General features: G+C 37.6%; 1 protein-coding gene across 11 annotated transcripts in view; it reads left to right on the top strand.

Annotated features, from left to right (window-relative positions):
• The window catches only part of NCKAP5 (NCK associated protein 5), a 379,214-nt gene that overhangs the window by 204,528 nt on the left and 157,730 nt on the right, over positions 1–16,956 (top strand). For all 11 annotated transcript variants that reach the window (XM_048309430.1, XM_048309431.1, XM_048309429.1 and 8 more), the window contains one exon: positions 1,147–1,280. In XM_048309430.1, the coding sequence (XP_048165387.1) occupies positions 1,147–1,280 (134 nt within the window). The remainder of the gene's footprint in view (positions 1–1,146; positions 1,281–16,956) is intronic.

Below are 16,956 nucleotides of genomic sequence, written 5' to 3'. Positions count from 1 at the left end.
GATAATTTTTATATACATTTTTGCAAGTATGTCATGAAAATTTAGGTCAGACATGGAACTACATCAGGCTGTCTGACAGGCTGCAAATCTCCCTGCATCACAGGCACAAAGCCTGTGAACCCACTGTAGCTTCACAATGACTTGACCTGTTCCTATGCATGGGAACCCCATCACTGACAGAGTATAGTGTAGTACCACGTAAAATCCTTGGGGGTTTTATTGATTTGTTATCTCATTTAAATTCACAAGGATAAAATTTAATTTCATTTCCATTTAACAGGGTCACATGGAAAAGGCTGTAAATACATTTTTTTTTTAATTGCAATAACATTTTTAATAACTTTTAGGTTAATTTTTCTGCTGCTCTTAAATTATATTTAGCCACTATTGAAATAGGATTTTAAAATCTTTAGGTACCCTTTATATTATGTTCTTTCTTTTTTTAAAAAAAAGGGTTAGGCCATGACATACGTAGATTTATCCAGGTAGTGCTGTATGTTTCGGGTTGAGGTTTTTGGTCCTGTGTTTTAAGAATTAGCAACCATTTGCTTTTGAGAACTATTAGTAAAATTAATGACACTTTTATTGCTCTCATATTGGTTTGATTTGTACTCAGTTTTTAAAAACGTATTCATTATCATAATATTTCACTAAATAAATTCAAATAGACTCTGTTCTATTGATAGGGATCCTCTTCTCAGCCAAAGCAAGAAAATCAGTGGCTGCAGAATCAGGTTCTTTTCCTCCTCATGAGGTTGATCATTAAGAGATGGGTGACAAGTTGTCCTCTTGACTTGTTCCATGCTTCCCATGTCTGCATTCAAGCAAGATGGGTCACAAATCTCAAACGTAATTTTTACATTTGTTTTGAATGGAGGTGAAGAAAAAGCCCTTTGAAGGAGAAGGTGGGTGTTTGTTTTTCAATATGCTGACATCCATGAGTGAACTGAGGAAGGGTTGCTCAGTGTGATGGGATATCCTGAAAAAATTCTTCTCTGTGCAACATTGCTGCACGAAAATGATAAGACTGGATTAGTAGGTTAATTATTTTGATTTTTTGATGATTCTTCCCAAATTAAATCTCTTTTTTTCCTAAAAGCATGGTTTATGTGTAAAATTAATGAATACATTTCTATGGTATTTCAGCGTGAGAAGCTGATACATGAGTTGGAGGAAGAAAGGCATTTGAGACTCGAGAGTGAAAAAAGATTACGGGAGGTGACCCTGGAGTCAGAGCGGAGCAGAGCTCAGATGCGGGGGCTACAGGAACAGTTTTCCAGGTATGTTGCACGAGTAAACTGCATTCAGAATATGGGAAGAACACACTTTGGTGCAGAAACATTGTTCAGACCTGTTGATAACTTAAATGGATCTAATCTAAGGCAAAAACTGCCCTCCCTCTGAGATTCTATAGACATCATATGCTCTTGGCTAAATGATTGTTGGAATATTAAAAGGCTTATGCCATCATTTTATGGGATGGTGAAAATTTTCATTTCTAGGGATTTTGCGTTTTTTAGAATTCCCAATAATTTTCTAAGTGTAGGTCTTCACTTCTCAAGAAGTGCTTGCCACAGATAAGTCATTATGTGGCTGTTTGTGTCTTGTAAACAAGAATGCGTGGGATCAGTCTGAATAAAGAGAGGGAAAAAAGTGAAGCCTTTTGGCAGCTTTGGGCAAGCTCATCCTGCTTGGACCTGCTTCAAATCTCTTCCTGCATTGTCTGGGCCAGAGCTTTGGGCTAGAACAGAGCTCCATTTACAAGAGAACCAGTTTAGAACGGGGATTAACACAAACCATTCATATGATAATAGTAAGGATCTGAGTTATTTATTGTTTTCGTGATGCATGATGAGATCTTGTACATCAAACGGATTTTTTTCATTGTTTTTGTCACATGAACAGAAACAAAACAATCCAAAAAATCAAAAGAGACAATGGAATTTCGTGTTGTATATTTTCCATCAAGACTGAATATTAACCCATTCCCTTAGACCACTGAATTGTTGAAAAGCTAAAGTTCAGCTTAATAAGGCGAAAAAACCCTGGAGGGTTATCTTTTTCATTGGTTATGTTTCTTGGGGTTTTTAGGGTTTTTTGCTTTGGGCATTTTTTGTGGTTTTCTTTTTTCCTCAGTGTTTGCCATGCTGCTCCTCTGATTTGAATCTGGGTTTCTAAGCAACACTGCAAAAACCATTGATAGTAATAATAAAATTTGTTCTCTGTTATTTTGTGTTTGGAAGATTTGCATTAATTCTCTGCAGAATTAAAAAAAACTATTTAAAAAACCATAAAGTATTCAGTTAATTCTGAAATTCTCCATTAAAAATGTTAAGGATATTTCTTTTTTAGTTTTCTGTTATTCCTCTTTGTTGATCCTTGGTTTCATTTTTACATATTCTGATGAGACTCCTGGAGTAATACACACAAGATAAATCCACCCCATGAGTATTCCTGGTTAGAATATTTTTCTCTATTGTATATTAATCTTTGCTTAAGGAAGAATTTCCTGAGGTCCTGATTTTAGAACAGCATTATTGTTGCAATAGCTAGAAACCTTGGAAATTAACTTTGAAGGTGATGGAGCCATGGTTAAGAAAAGACAGGGTGAGGGAGAGCCAATCTCCAGAGTGGTACTCCCAGCACCTTCATAAAACTTTAACTGTTGCGTATTCAGATCTTTTCAGGAGAGCTCTTCATTATTCCTGTGGAACTGCAGTAGTCTGATTCATTTCTACCATGTTTCTGAAAAGAATAACTATTTTATTAGTTAGGATCCCTGAAGTCCACTATCTTCAAATTAATCCATTCTTTTTCTTCTGCTGCTATTTGCAGTCGAGCGTGCTCGGGTCTATCGAGAAGCAGAGGGACGCAAGTTCTTTGAATTAAAGTTGTTTGTCTCTTTATGTCTGTCCCTTTGATTTAGATAAAGGTGAAGGCCATCTAAATCAGCATTATGTTCTTTTTAAGGCTGACTGCACATTGGCTAAACTGTTTGAAGGCAAACTTAAATATCACTTTTCAATAATGGCCCCTTGGTTCGCCCTGTTATTCCAGTGAGGAAAACTCCTGTTGGCCTCATCAGGCTGCGGTTTTATTTTAGTGTAGGCCAGATGCTAGGAAGAGAATGTGTCACTTAACTATTTTGTTTTATTTTAAAACATTATGTTTGTTATGATGAATATTAAAGGATTTTTTGTGATGTTGAGTAGAATATCCAGATATTTGGTTACACAAACAGATTTCCTTCCTAAATGAGTGTATTTTTTCTTACCCTGCTTGAGCAAATAATGAAACTGGAAGCTGGATAATCTTGTGCTGCTTAGAAATTCTGTATTGTTTGAAGGATTTGCAACTTCTTTTCTCAAATTGAGCACAGTTAAACAGGACGAGACAAATGGTGATGGAAGGAAATGTTAATATCAAGTGAAGATGACTAGAGAATAATACTATGGGCTCAAACATTCTGTCTTTCAGATGTAGATAAACTAATGTAAGAAGATATACTACAGCATAAATCTTTTCAATATATGTAATTCCTGAACTGAGAGGATTTATCTAGACATTTCTACATATATTTCTTTGCATTTCAAGCTATTTTCTTTGCATGATTGAAAGAATGAAATGTAATAGTGAGTGGTAATCTGTAACTTGACCTATGTAATCAGGAGAGTGTTGCTGCCTATTCCTAAATGAAATTGTGGGAAAACTTTAATCTGTCATATAAGCATATGATTTGAGATGGAGAACTTCAGAAGGCGAGGGGTTTTCTTATTGATTGACGTTTCTGTTGTTACCAAGTAAGCAATATTTCAGCTTAGTAGTCTGAAATAAATCAAAGTTCTCTTTCTTAACACCTGTATAAATCTGCCAGAGCCTTAAAGTGACACAGTAGTTGGTTTGATAAATATGTGATACCTGCTGAAAGAGCTCTTAAAACCAAGTTTCTTTTCCAGAATTGTGTGTCCAAGAAGTTTTAAATTTGATTTTTAATTTTATTGGAGGTGAAATATGTTTGAGGTGTGGAGAAACCCTGCAGGAAAAATATTTAATACTAAAGTTGGGTTTTTACACTGTAGTTGGATGCAGTTATCTTTGCATTGCCTTAGTATAATCTCACCTTGAGTTGAAATACTTGATGTTTTCTTTCTTAAACCCACTGAGATCTGTGGCTTTGCTGCAGCTGTTGAATTCCATAAGGCTTTTTGGCATGACATGTATAGCTGCATGTTGCTCAATTGCACAGAGACCTACCCTATAAGAAAAAATCAGCCCAGTTTCTTCCAAGACAGTGCCCTGCAGTCTGACTTTCCCATTTTTGTTGTTGTACACTGTGTCTCATTTACCTCCTTGTTCTTGGTTTCAGCTGTGCTTTTCCTGCTTTCAGCATTTTCCTACAAGAGTAGGAACAGAAATGCAACACCTCTGCCCACAGCAGTAGGTGTGATTTATAGTATCATTCTAAAAAGCACCCTAATAGACACAAATAAACTGATAGTGTGTCCCTGCTGTACATCAGTAAGCAATAGAACTTGTTGGCTGTTGAATGAAACAGTTCAGGTGACTCTAAAGTGGGATTAAATGTTAAAGCAGTAAAAGAGGTAGCTTTACTTTAGTTACTTTGATCTCTGTTTTGGTCTGAATGAAACAAATTCAATAAACACTATTATGAAGTATATCTGGAAACAGTAATTGAAGAGCCCATTATCAAATCTTAAAATCCCTTTTGGGTAGATTTCAGAGACTCTTTCAGTTGAGGTTGTGTTGTTTATCGGTACCAATGTCTGTGACTGGAAAATTGGCTCAGGCTTTTAAGAATAGATGTTATTGGAAAAATAGGAAATGGTCCTTGTTTGATCTGCCGGAGTCCTGTGAGTGGGATGAGTGCAGTTCTCATTAGACTGCATATTCCTCTCACATTAATATTGACCGTAGGGTTAAGCCTGTTGCTTCTGACAAGGGAAAAAATGACTGCTACAACTCTTGGCATAAAAGGACTGTGTGTCTGTTGGCTTAGGCACAACCTTTGTGGTTTTTTCCTATGATTGTTAATTCCCCTTGCTCCGTTCTGTCTTGCCAACAGGTGACTGGGAATGATAACTGTTTTCCTCGCAGCTGTGATAAGGAGACTTTTATGCTTTGCATCAGCGTGTTGATGTTGAGTCATCAATTTTAATTTGTAAAGTCTGCTTGATCTAGAGGTCACACCTGCTTTCTCTGCCTTTCTCAGAAGGCCTGCGTGGCCTTTCTGCCATGACTGGTAATCCACCTCCAACAAAGACCACGTCTGGGAAGTACACACCAGCTCAGTAGGCCCTGTGGTTGGTCACTTTGTCTAAGGTCAACCAATAATAACATTTTAATCTAATTTCTAAGAGATTAATCTAAGAGATTAAAATGCTCTCCTGGCAGCTACTGATGGCATTCCTTTGATTCTGTCATAGGAGGGATGAGTAAAATACTGTGTGGGAGTTCACTCCTTTTCTCAGAGGGAGACTACAGAGGAAGTTGTCTGCAATTCTCGTTTGTGTAGTTCTGCAGTAGCCTCCTGTCATTCTCCCTGCATGGCCTGTGTGAAGGATTGTTGTGGGAACCAGGTTGGCTCAGAGATAAATGGGGGAAGTTGCTGGACTCTCCAAGCCTCAGGACATGGTGTGAATGCTGCTTTTCTGGAGCTCTGACCTACTGCTTAGGATATTGATCTTACCTTTTGATTAGAATTGACAGAGTTAAAGAATGAAGTTTCTTTTTGATTAACACTGTTGGGGTGAGTATATTAGTATTTTTATTTATGGGCATCTACAACACTTGGATACATATTTCATCTATAATAGTTACTCAGAACTGTCAAGAACTATTGTAAGTAAGATCTAGGAGCTTTTGTTTGAATAGTTTTCATCTGACAGAAAATAAAGGAATGGCTTTACTAAACTCGTGAAACTAAGCCCAAAGAGGAGATTGCCCCAAGTTTATATGGAGTTTGACCCCACTCAGTTTCTGGGCTACTTTGTAGTAAATATGCTGGTTTCCTGTTGTTTGACCAACAAGAAGTAAAACAGAAATTTTATCATTTTTGATACGAGGCCCAATTTTTTCCACTCTTAATTCTGTGTATGAATATGGTTATTTTGAAAATACATACACATGAGAAATACCTTCAGTGAGTGTGGTGTCTCAGTTTTCTTCAAAAACAAAATTCTCATTCTCACATTAGAAACCATCAGGTTGAAATAATATTTTCATACTGAAGTTGAGAAAGAGCAAAAGCAATGAGCTCAGAGTGACTGCAGAGAGTGACTGAGGAACCAGGGTAAGCTTGACACACAGAAGTCATGCCAGGACCAGAAATTACAGCAAGCTGTATTGCATGACGTATATGGACTTGTGTAGCACTTTCAGAGAGCAAAGGATTGCATTGCTCCAGGCATTATTCAAGATGCACAGGAAGGGACCTCCAGTTCTCCATCTTCTGTGGACTCTGAAGGCACTGAGGCTACATTAAGAGCCAGCCCTATTTCAGTACCCTGATGCACTGGTAAATCGTGTGGTGGTGTTTCATGACAGCCCTTAGTTGCTGAAAGCTTCTTGCATGGGGACCAGAGAAAAAGGTAATTTTATCTTCCACAGGCAAACACGTGGTGATCTGTGTGCTCAGAAAATTCTGTGTCTGGTTTGTATTTGTCTATGTGCTCACTAGTATGCATCGTACTCAGATTTCTGGAAGTTTGCATCTATTGCCTTTTACTGATTTCTCAGACATTAAATGATATTCTGCTTCCTGTTTCATTGGGTAGAAGTCTTCAAAGTCTAGTTTATTCATGTGAAAATCAGATCTATCTTTCTGAACCTGAACATGTCTCTACTTCCGATTGTTTGCATACCTTTGACTTTTAAAAAATTATCAATGTTTCATAATATCTGTATAGCAAAAGAATATTAAAAAGGAAATGGAGGAAATACCCAGGCAGTGTGGTGATAAAGGTCTTAAATCCTTTCAGTGGAATAATACTACGGAGAGTCACCTTTGAAACAGTATTGTCATTTACCATTTTGAACCCAGTTATTCAAAGAGATCTGTGTAAATAGAAATTATGTCCCAGTAAATTGATTAGAGACATTCAACTGGGTAAGAACAGGTGAGAAAAAGGCCAGAAAAGAACAGGTGTTACCTTAGGATCTATCATGGATGACTCTGGTAAAATAAAAGGGTGTTTTTAAAAGCATCAGTCTGGTGTGGACTACAGGATTGTCCAGCAGAGTTGTTTTCTACACCAGTCCAGTGACTCCATCTCTCTTTGACTTCTTGTCCTATCCAGTAGTATTGTACAATGGCACTTTTTATCAATGACCCCTTCCTGATATGGAAATTACAGGAATGTTTTGAAACCTCCAATGCATGTGCCTGTCACAACTGGTGGTCTTTCCCATGCTTCTCTCAGTCACACACGAGCTGTCCACACTTTGGGACTGATTTCTTCAAAGTGAACATTTACCCTGGAGAGTCACAAAGACACACACATTTAAAATCAGTATAAATGAGACTGATCCTCTGATTTCATGATTAGCATTAATTGCTACCCAAACAACATGGATTTATCCCATTTTAGTGTACTGATCCTCTCAGACTTGTGGTTTCTTTTGTCACATGATTGAAAACCCATGCTCAATATGCAGTTTGCAGATTATCGACTGTTCCTCTTTACTAATGGATCAGAGAGAAACATGAGTTTATGATCACAATTCTTGTGGTTGTTTTCCTGTTAGGTGCTTGAGGTGGCTTGTATTAGTAATTTTTTTGTACTATAAAACTCGTGCTGTAAACTGTAAATGTATCATTAATGGGCAGTGGTGTGCATTCAGATTGATGGTCGTAGGTGCAGAGCGAATTAAACCATGAGGGAATGCTATGATTAAAAAGATGACATAAAATCAAATGAGCTTCATAGTTATACTTCTCTTCTATGAACATGATTGGAACCTTCAAAGGTTCAGTTGACTGAGTCTAAGTTTTACCTTTACAGTTTTACATCCAACTAGACCAGGGAGCCTACACTCCCATTTTAATTGCAAGCAGAGAAAATCTGATCTTGAAAAGTGCTCATCCTTTTTAACATGCTGGTGTGACTTCTGTACATCTGACCTAGTGAGTGGCATCCCTGTCCATGGCAGTGGAGTTGGAAGTAGATGATTTCTAAGGTCCTTTCCAACCCAAACCATTCTGGCCCAAACCATTCTATGATTCAACTCTCATTAAGGACGGAAGGAAAAGAGTGTTTCAAGCACTTTTGGGGAGTTTAGTGCCTTAAGTAGTAGGGAGGTACAGATTAGTGGAAAAGAGGAGATCATGAAATCCTGGCTGTTGTTTCTCTGGGTAGAATAATAGAGGAATACTTTGTTTTGTCTAGATTTAAAGCAAGGCTTTCTGGTTTTCATGTGTATATGAGGCAGGGAGGAGAAAAGGCCTTTCCCAAAAGTACTCTAAAGGAAGTGGTACAAGCAACAGTACAGGAAAACAGGCACAAAGATGTCCCTGTCTTGATATCACTTGTTTTACCCAAAGGTGGGCCCTATAGATTGGCACTTCTGCTCTCCTCAGTGAGAAACTTTTGTGGAATCATATCTTTACTCTCAGTTTGCATAGCTGGCTTTCTAATGCTGGTGTGTGGGTAAAGAGCTAGTCTTTGAACATGACCAATACATAATTTGCAAATATAATCAGTTTTTCATCCTGCTCTCCATAACCTTTTAAGTATCTCCACTAACTAATGAAAATAGAATTATTCATCTGCCTGACTTGAGTGGTAATGCATTTTTGCAACCTAGTAGCAATTCGTAGCCTGCACAGATTGGATTGTTTCACAGGAGAATTATTATGGTAATTTTAATTTTATCTTAGAACTTGTAATTATTCCACAGTATTGTTCTAAAGTAACAGCCTGTGCAGCAGTTCATTTGTTTTTCAGTGTTCAAAATTGGACAGGGCAACTTAAAAATTTAATCCTACTCTTTTACCAAAACATTTTGGGTGTGTGTTTCTTTCTATGCACACATTTCAAATATGATTATTAAAGGTTGCAGTGAATATAGTTAAAGTGAAAAGCTATTACACTAGATGCACACTTTTTTGGAGCTTGGCTTCTAAGGGTATATGATAACTATTAAGATATCAGGATGGAATTTGTTCTCCTTGTATCATTTCATAGACCTACTTCTTCTAATTATTCATGCCTTACTCTAATACTACATTTTCACAGTTGCTCTGCAGGTCTGTCCTCAGGGATTTATCTCCTGAAGGCAAAAGGAGTTTGTTTCAGCTGCATGGATGTTGCTGGTTCATTTTCTTGACATATGCCATGTAGAAGAAAAAATGGGATTTAAAAAAGAAAAGGTGCTTGGTTTTAGTCCGTCAGCATCAGCAAGGACAGCTGTGAGGTCTTTCTTTGGATTCTCCCCAGGTTTGGATCTAGACTTGGCAGCGGGAATGTCCCATGGAAAGTAACAAGTATTTCCCTTCTTAAGAATGAAACACTGAGGGACAAGTGGAACAGTTTCAAGTCGTCTGACATGATTCAAACTATTCAAATAAATAAGGAAATTGGTGAACCAGATTCTCACCAGCTCCTGAACAGGGCCAGGGAACTGCACTAAAATGTAACAATAAGAGACAGGTATGTCTGTCTGGCTTATGGCAGGAAGGGACCTCAGTAATTACCGTGGGCTTTGCCTGTAAAGGGTTAATTGCTACTTTCTTGATAGTTTTTGAGGCATCATTAATCATCCTGAACTTACATGACTAACATTACTATAACTCCTAACTCCACAGGGATTCTGTCACAGTTTAGTAACAGTTACTGTCTTCTATTTCAGGTAGCTTTCATTGTAGAGCATTGCCAAAAATCCTAAGGTGATTATCTTTGGTCATAATGCGTGCTTCAGTTTGCAGATACTGTAAGCAAATGTAGAAGGATTTGAATGATTGTTTCAGTTTAATGTGGTTTTAATTCTGTGTGTAGTGCCCACCCCAAGATCTCAAAATTTTACGAACTGGGCACTACTACCCTTCAGTCAAACTGTGTATTAAATAGCATTAATTAAATATGTATTTCAGAAAGCATCCATCTTCTAAGCATGCAGTGTAATAACTACAGATAGGTTATCCTGTAAACATTGTCCAAAGGATGTCAGTAGAATACTGTATTGCATGAAAAAATGAGCTCCTCTTGTGACAACCAGATAATTAAGGATGTGCTGCAAAAGGATGCAAAAAAATTACAAATCCAGCTCAGAACAAGTCACATCATAGAGATCACTTTTAGTCTTTTAGGATGTTGTTTCACACTCTTAGTTTACATTTTACCTTGGAGAAAATTTTTCTTTTGCATCATTCTGTTTCATGATAACTGAATCTCAGTTCAGTTGCTTTCTAGGAAGATAAGGGATTTTACTCTTGGTTTTCACCACCACTCCAGACAGGAAGGAAGAAGTGGCATGCCAAGGAAGAGCTGCATTTGTCATGAGTAAAGTGGTTAGGAGGAGATGTGAGATCATGAGGCTTAACACTGCAAGGAACAGGGATTTCTGTAGTCTTGTTTTGGCACAGGAGGTTGTGCTGCATTTTAGAACTTGACATACCTTTTTCTGCTAGTGTTTTTGTTCTTCTATATTTGTAGGATTTAATTGTGCATTTTTCCATGCCAGCAGAGAAAGATGTACATCATTCCAGAACTGGAAATCCAAGCCAATTTTGTGTTTTGAGCTGAGTTTTCAGTCTCTAGGAATACAGATTAGATTATTAAATTGTAGTAGCCTTATCAGTGTTAGCAAGCAGCAGTGTGTTAATTGAATGAACATGGCATGGGTTGAGACTCTGCCTCACCTGATGAGAAGGAAACATTTTTCTCTCTTTAGCTGTAGGTTTGATCCTTCATCCTGAAGCCCTTTTGTAGGCACTGAATTGATTGTGGTTTTATTGCTGTGTTCTGTTTGTCTTCATCTGGCAGATTCCCTCCAGTTTGTGTCTACAAACCGTGAGAAAGCTGATCCTTTATAGGTTATGTGTGGATGATAAGCAAGTAACAATAAGCCTTTGTGTATATTGCTTTTTACTGGAGAAGTCAGTAAGAAACCAGAAAATTCTGACCAACACTACTACTTTATGAAAGGCAGGTAGGCAGAGCAAGGTAATCAGTAGATTAAAAAGCCAGGGACTTGACTGAGTTAATTACAAGTATATCTCAGATTATGAATGCTGTTAAAAACAAAGTATTTCTTCATCTTCTCATGTACTGCAAGTGTCTGCTGCTGCTACGCTTTTATTCTCAAACTGAGCAGAGAAAACCACAAAACAATCCAGCTGTCAATGTCTTCCTTAAAAGGCAAATGTCTCTCAAATTCTGTTCTTACATCATAGTCTCAGCCCTTCGCTGAGAAAAGAGCCCCTTTTGCCTAAGCCAATACAGTGAACAGTGGGAGGGTCTCTTATATTGGTGTGAATTTACTGTAGGATGTTAAAAAAATACTGAGTTTCAAACAGGCCATTTGGATTTGTTCCTGAAATATTTGTTGACAGTTTTAGTGTATACAGGGGAGAATCACAGGTCACTGGTTTTACTAGTTTTGTACTTTCTTGAGTGTCCTTGTGAAAATATTTTAAATATTCTAGGTTTCATTCAGCTGAAATTTATAGCTTTGCAAAATTATGAATGATATTTTCCTGTTCTGGACTTGCCTGCATTTCACTGTGAGCCCTGTGCTTCATATTTTGTGACATATTTAGTGTTTGTTGCAGTGCTGTATGGGTGTTCTCAACCAGTGTGTAAAAGTACAATTATACTGGCAACTGCAATGTGAAACACAGGCATCAGGATCCACCCTAGTGCTGGCAGAATGAGAAATGTCAGCTGAGGTTGTTGTAAGAGGTTTCCTAATCCTGCTGAAATAAAGAGTGAGATTCTTTCTGAATCACTGCCATCTGGAGTATATGAAAATTTGAAATAACCTTTTATCATTAGTTTGGCATATGCTATGGAGCAGTATTGGCATTGATGAAGTCCTAATGAAATTAAATACTGTGCTATGAGAAAAACTCACTGCTTCATTATTTCGTCTAGGTTCTTCAAAATGCTCCCTTCCAATTTATGAAGGTTGTTGAGTAGTTAAAAATGTTTTAAATCTAAAAGATACAGTCTCTGTTTACAATAATCTGGCATTTTAATATGGGTATTAATCTAGGTATAAATACAACCAATATGCCTGAGGTAGAGAATAATTTGTAATTCATACTATAACCAGGTAATTTAATTCACTTTCTCTATTTTATTGACTTGTTCTACTTATTTGGTAGGTATTTTTTGCCCATAAATTTTTGTGTCTAAAGTTAGGCCAAGAAGCTTCATGCCCCACCTTGTCAGGAGCAATCCTGGCACATACTCCTGCCATGATCTCACCATGCCCACTGAGGAATATTTATTGCGTCCAACTGTTGCTGTTGCACACCTATTCTGTACTGAGCTGCTCTTTTTGTAATACACACAAGTACTGCTCCCTTTATGCATGTTTGCTCTTTTATCAGGTTCCTTTTACAAATACATACTGACTACCACTCAGCAGAATTTCTGAATGGCCAGTTTTATAATCCTTGCAGTCAGGACAGACTGGTATTTGCTGAGTTTCTGCTGTTCGGCAAAGCTCGTATGATTAGTCATGTTTCTAGTTAAATATTCTGATGTGGTGTGGGAATCTCGGAAGATTCATCTTGAATCTTCAGTCTGTGCCTTGGTTCTCATTTTGAAGGGTTAATCATGATGTTGTTCAGAGAACTAGATGATGGTCCTCTTCACTGTTCAGATTAAACAGTATAAAGTCTGAGAGTTAGTGTTGGATTTAGAAGCTGGAGGATTAGGATTGTTTAACTAATTCCTTTGAGGATGTGATTTCATTCTGATGCTTAATTTGAAGTGGGACAGTGGGTTTCTTTATCCCATAAATATAGTAGATAAGAACATATTTTATTTTAAGCATCTTGTTTAGTCTCTGTATATTCTTATGTAATTCTAACAGAAATTTATGTCTGCAGTATTGAAGTTAATTTAACATTTAAAGAGGGCCAGCCAATTCTTGTGCTAGTTCTGTTTATTTCTGCTACATAGACAAACCTGAAACATTGCTAGCTATTCTGTAAATGGTATTGCTCTCAATTTCATAAATGCATTGGGATTAAATAGAAAAAAAACCAAAGAAGAGTATCATCTTTTATTTCTTAATGTTTTGTATTCAAACTTTTTAGTTAAACCTCTAAATGCATCTGCTGTTGTGTGTACATATCAGTAACAGTAATGCAAGTAATACACAAGGGTACATTTTAGGCATTCTGAGAACTTGATTTACTTGCTTTGTTAGGATTTTCCAAGACAAGTGCTGGTTTTACAGCTAACTAATAGCCTGTGAAGCTGCAGAGATAAATTAAAAAGAAACGCTCCTTCTCCCACCAGAATATTTCGGGGTCAGTCCACACTGGGATGGTAGCTGATGTGAAAGTATTCAGTGAGTAACACAGCACCAGAAGTAGTGTCTGCATCAGTGTATCCTCCAAGCCTGCCTGCTCCCCCAAGGAATATTCCCTGGACTGCTGTGCAGGGAGCTCCTCAGTGAAGCACTGTTGGTCAGGACCAACACCAGCTCCTCGTTGGTTATTTGAGCTGCAGCACTGCTTTTGAAGAAGAGGATGCAAATCCTGCAGAAATAACAGTCAACAAAGTATGTTAGGAAGACAAGCAGTTCTTTTGAGGAGAAATAATCACACTTCCTGAAATTTCAAACCTACATTTGAAAAACACGTTAATTTAATAAATGGTAGTGATAGCTTCACTGCCTTCCTGGTCCGTGGAAATAGAGATTTGTAAAGATTGGTTGTGTCCCATGTTATAGAAGCTGATACAAGTGTAATAAACAATATGATTTAATAATTCAGAGTATACCTAGCTTGAAATTTTCTGGTTTTGACCTGAAGAAACATTTGTGTAAACATGTTTCAACTTTTGTTTTCCTGCATCTAAATCAGTTGGTTTTAAAAGAAGATTATGAAAATGATTCAAAATCTCTTGGGATTTGTTTCCTCTGTTGTTTTCAAAATGAAAATAGTGACGTTTCACAGCTAAGAAAACAGAGAAATTCTGAACAATTCACTAACTAATATTGCTGTCAAATTATACATAGCATTAAGAATAGGATGGGAAGTATTTAAACACTGAAAGAAAACCTTGGTAACTGAAAATCTGGGCCATCTACTAGGTGAAGAAAAGATACGTGTAAGAATGAAAAGACACAAATGAACTCTAAACAGATGTCAAGTCATTCACAGACAGATTGCATTTAATGGAAGCCATAAAAATGTTTCAAGTGGCTACTGACCCCATTATTTCTAACCCCATCAGTGGCAGATCATCAGACCTGATGTCTTTCAAAGTAGTTGTACATGTATGCGTATAAAAAATCTGCCTTGTGGGCCTCCAGAATAACCCAGCATGTGCTTTGGTGTTGCGTTCTTAATGATGAGTGAGTAACATAAGAGCACAGTCCACCTGAATCCGGTGTGATTAATCAAAATTGTGCAGTTATGTTATGAAATGGGATCTAGGGGCAGAGACAGTGATTATAGCACAGAAGGTGTGTGCCTTTGCTCTGACCCAGCCAACTAACTCCCTTTAAAAACACCCACAGCAGCCAGTGCTGAGGGAACTGAGCAGGAAAAGGGACAACTCCTTGTGTGTCTTGTCTCCCTTTCCGGAATCAAGAATGGTAAATTCAGGTAACTTGTGCTTAGTGAGGAAGGAAATACTGGAATGCTCTTTGTTAAGAATTTTAAATGATATTTTTAAAAGCACATTTGAAAACAAAGAAAGGCTAAACATTTATTACAAAATTTTAGGGTTTATGATGGTTCCTTAGGATTTGAGATGTTCAGAGCAGGGACACAAGTGCTTCCCCAGGAGTTTTACAACAAAACTAAATTCCCCAGTAGGATGTGGGTAGAAATAGGTCCTCTCCTTTAAGAAAATAACCTCATAAATAGGCCACTTGATAAATATCTATGTGTTTATTTTTGAGGGGGTGTGGCAGAGCAGAAGGCTTCATTTTGCAACCCTTTTTTATGAGTAGAGTGAAAGGTTGAGGACTACAAGTCTTGATTTCCTTAAAGCGTTCTCTGTGGGCGTCCCTTGCAGGGAGGTGATGCAGGAGGTGTCCCTGGGGCCTCTCCAGTAGCTGCTCTGGGTAGTTGAGAGGCAAATAACCCAGTTTCTGAGATGGGGATTTCAGTCCCCATCAGTGTATCTTGTGGAGGCAGCAGAAGAAAATACTAGTAAAGGAAAAGCAAATGTATGACATACGTATATGAGACTTCTCATCTGTAGAATTCAAAGTGTTCTGCAAAGTAAATCTTTGTTTTTTCAGTAAAGCAATGTCACACCTGACACAAAAGATCCCAATCTTGACTCTGATGAACTTCATAAGGTGGATAAGAGGATTGAGTTATTCATCAGGCATTGAATGTTTTCCTGAAAAACAAAGTAGCAGTTGGTCAAGCCTGTTAAGCAGCATTGAATTAATATTTAAAAATACTAAAAAAGATTAAAATTGAACATGAAAAGTGGGTTAAATGGGAGAGAACAGTGTTGCTGGACGTCAGGAAAATGTTCTTCTGTCTGAATTTCCAAGCTCCGTGGTCTAACCACCAGTGTGCTACTGATTATACAAGACCTTTTACAAATATATTTTCTAAAATCCCTAAATTTAAAAATACCTGACACACATTTCCAAAGGTTCCTGTCCAGTGTAGAGATGTTTACAGTCAGCACCAGTCTTCTCACTAATCGAGAAGATGAAAGCTCTGCTTACCTGGTCTAAGTCTGCAGGCTCCCAAATCAGATTAAGAACATTTGGGGGAATAAAAAAAAAAAAAAAAAAAAAAAAAAATAAATAAATAAATAAATAAATCAACCCACTGTATAATTTTGGGTTTCAAAATTCAGTGTGGCATAGATGATGCTATTTCAATAAGAAACTTTCAGGTCCAGTACAGAATATTACTCACTGCAAGCACGTTCTGATTGAGTTCTGCTAAAGCTGATTTAAAAGGTTTATTGTATTAAATACTACTACAGAGATACCTCGCTTTCTGATAAACAGAGGAATGGCAGATCATATCTTTGTAATTTCTGAACACAGTAGATTGTTATAAATGTCATTAATTTGCTCTGATATATTTTTGCAAAGAGAAAAAAAGGATATGAAAAAGAAGTTGGAGAACAAGAATATTAATGAAAGGTGGGGGGAGGAATAATGCTTCTTGTCGCATGCTTGGCTTTCCTGTTTGGGGTTTAAGAAAGTCTGGCTATTAGGATGTGGATTAGTGGAAAATTCATTCTTCGTCCTGATGTAGGTCAGGCACTGGCTAACATGTGATGAAGAGAAAGCCTGTTTTCCCCAGCACAAGTGGGAACAGGAGCTCTGCGGACTTTGGAACAGAGTGCCAGACAGAATGAGTGGGTCTGATGTCCTGTGTGCTAATGAAAGAGATTTGAAATGTATGAGTAATGAAGGCTTCATGCAGAAGAGTGTCTGCTCACTGTGGGGCCATGTTAATGCTTTTTCAAAAAGCAGCTCAGTTCCCGAGTAGCCCCTTGTGAGAAGTCATTTGTCCAAGTCAGAAAAGGAACGGGCGATGTCCCGGAAAGTGCACGAGAGGGGTGTCCCTGGCAGAGCCTACTCACTGGAGCCTGACTTTAATTTCATGCTAAGAGAGGCTGTTTGCAGGTATTGCATCTTTCTGGAGAAACTTTTCTTATTGATTGTGTTAAGTCTGAGAGAATTTAAGATGAATGATACAGTAAAATTCATGAAGCTGATTATATACTGATAGAGTTCACTTGTGTGAACTAGATAGAGTACGTGTGTGCA

This window comes from Corvus hawaiiensis, chromosome 7 (genome assembly GCF_020740725.1).
Source record: "Corvus hawaiiensis isolate bCorHaw1 chromosome 7, bCorHaw1.pri.cur, whole genome shotgun sequence".
In the NCBI taxonomy this organism is placed as follows: domain Eukaryota; kingdom Metazoa; phylum Chordata; class Aves; order Passeriformes; family Corvidae; genus Corvus; species Corvus hawaiiensis.
Note: the sequence above shows the minus strand (reverse complement) of the source record. Positions and strands in the feature narration are given on the sequence as shown.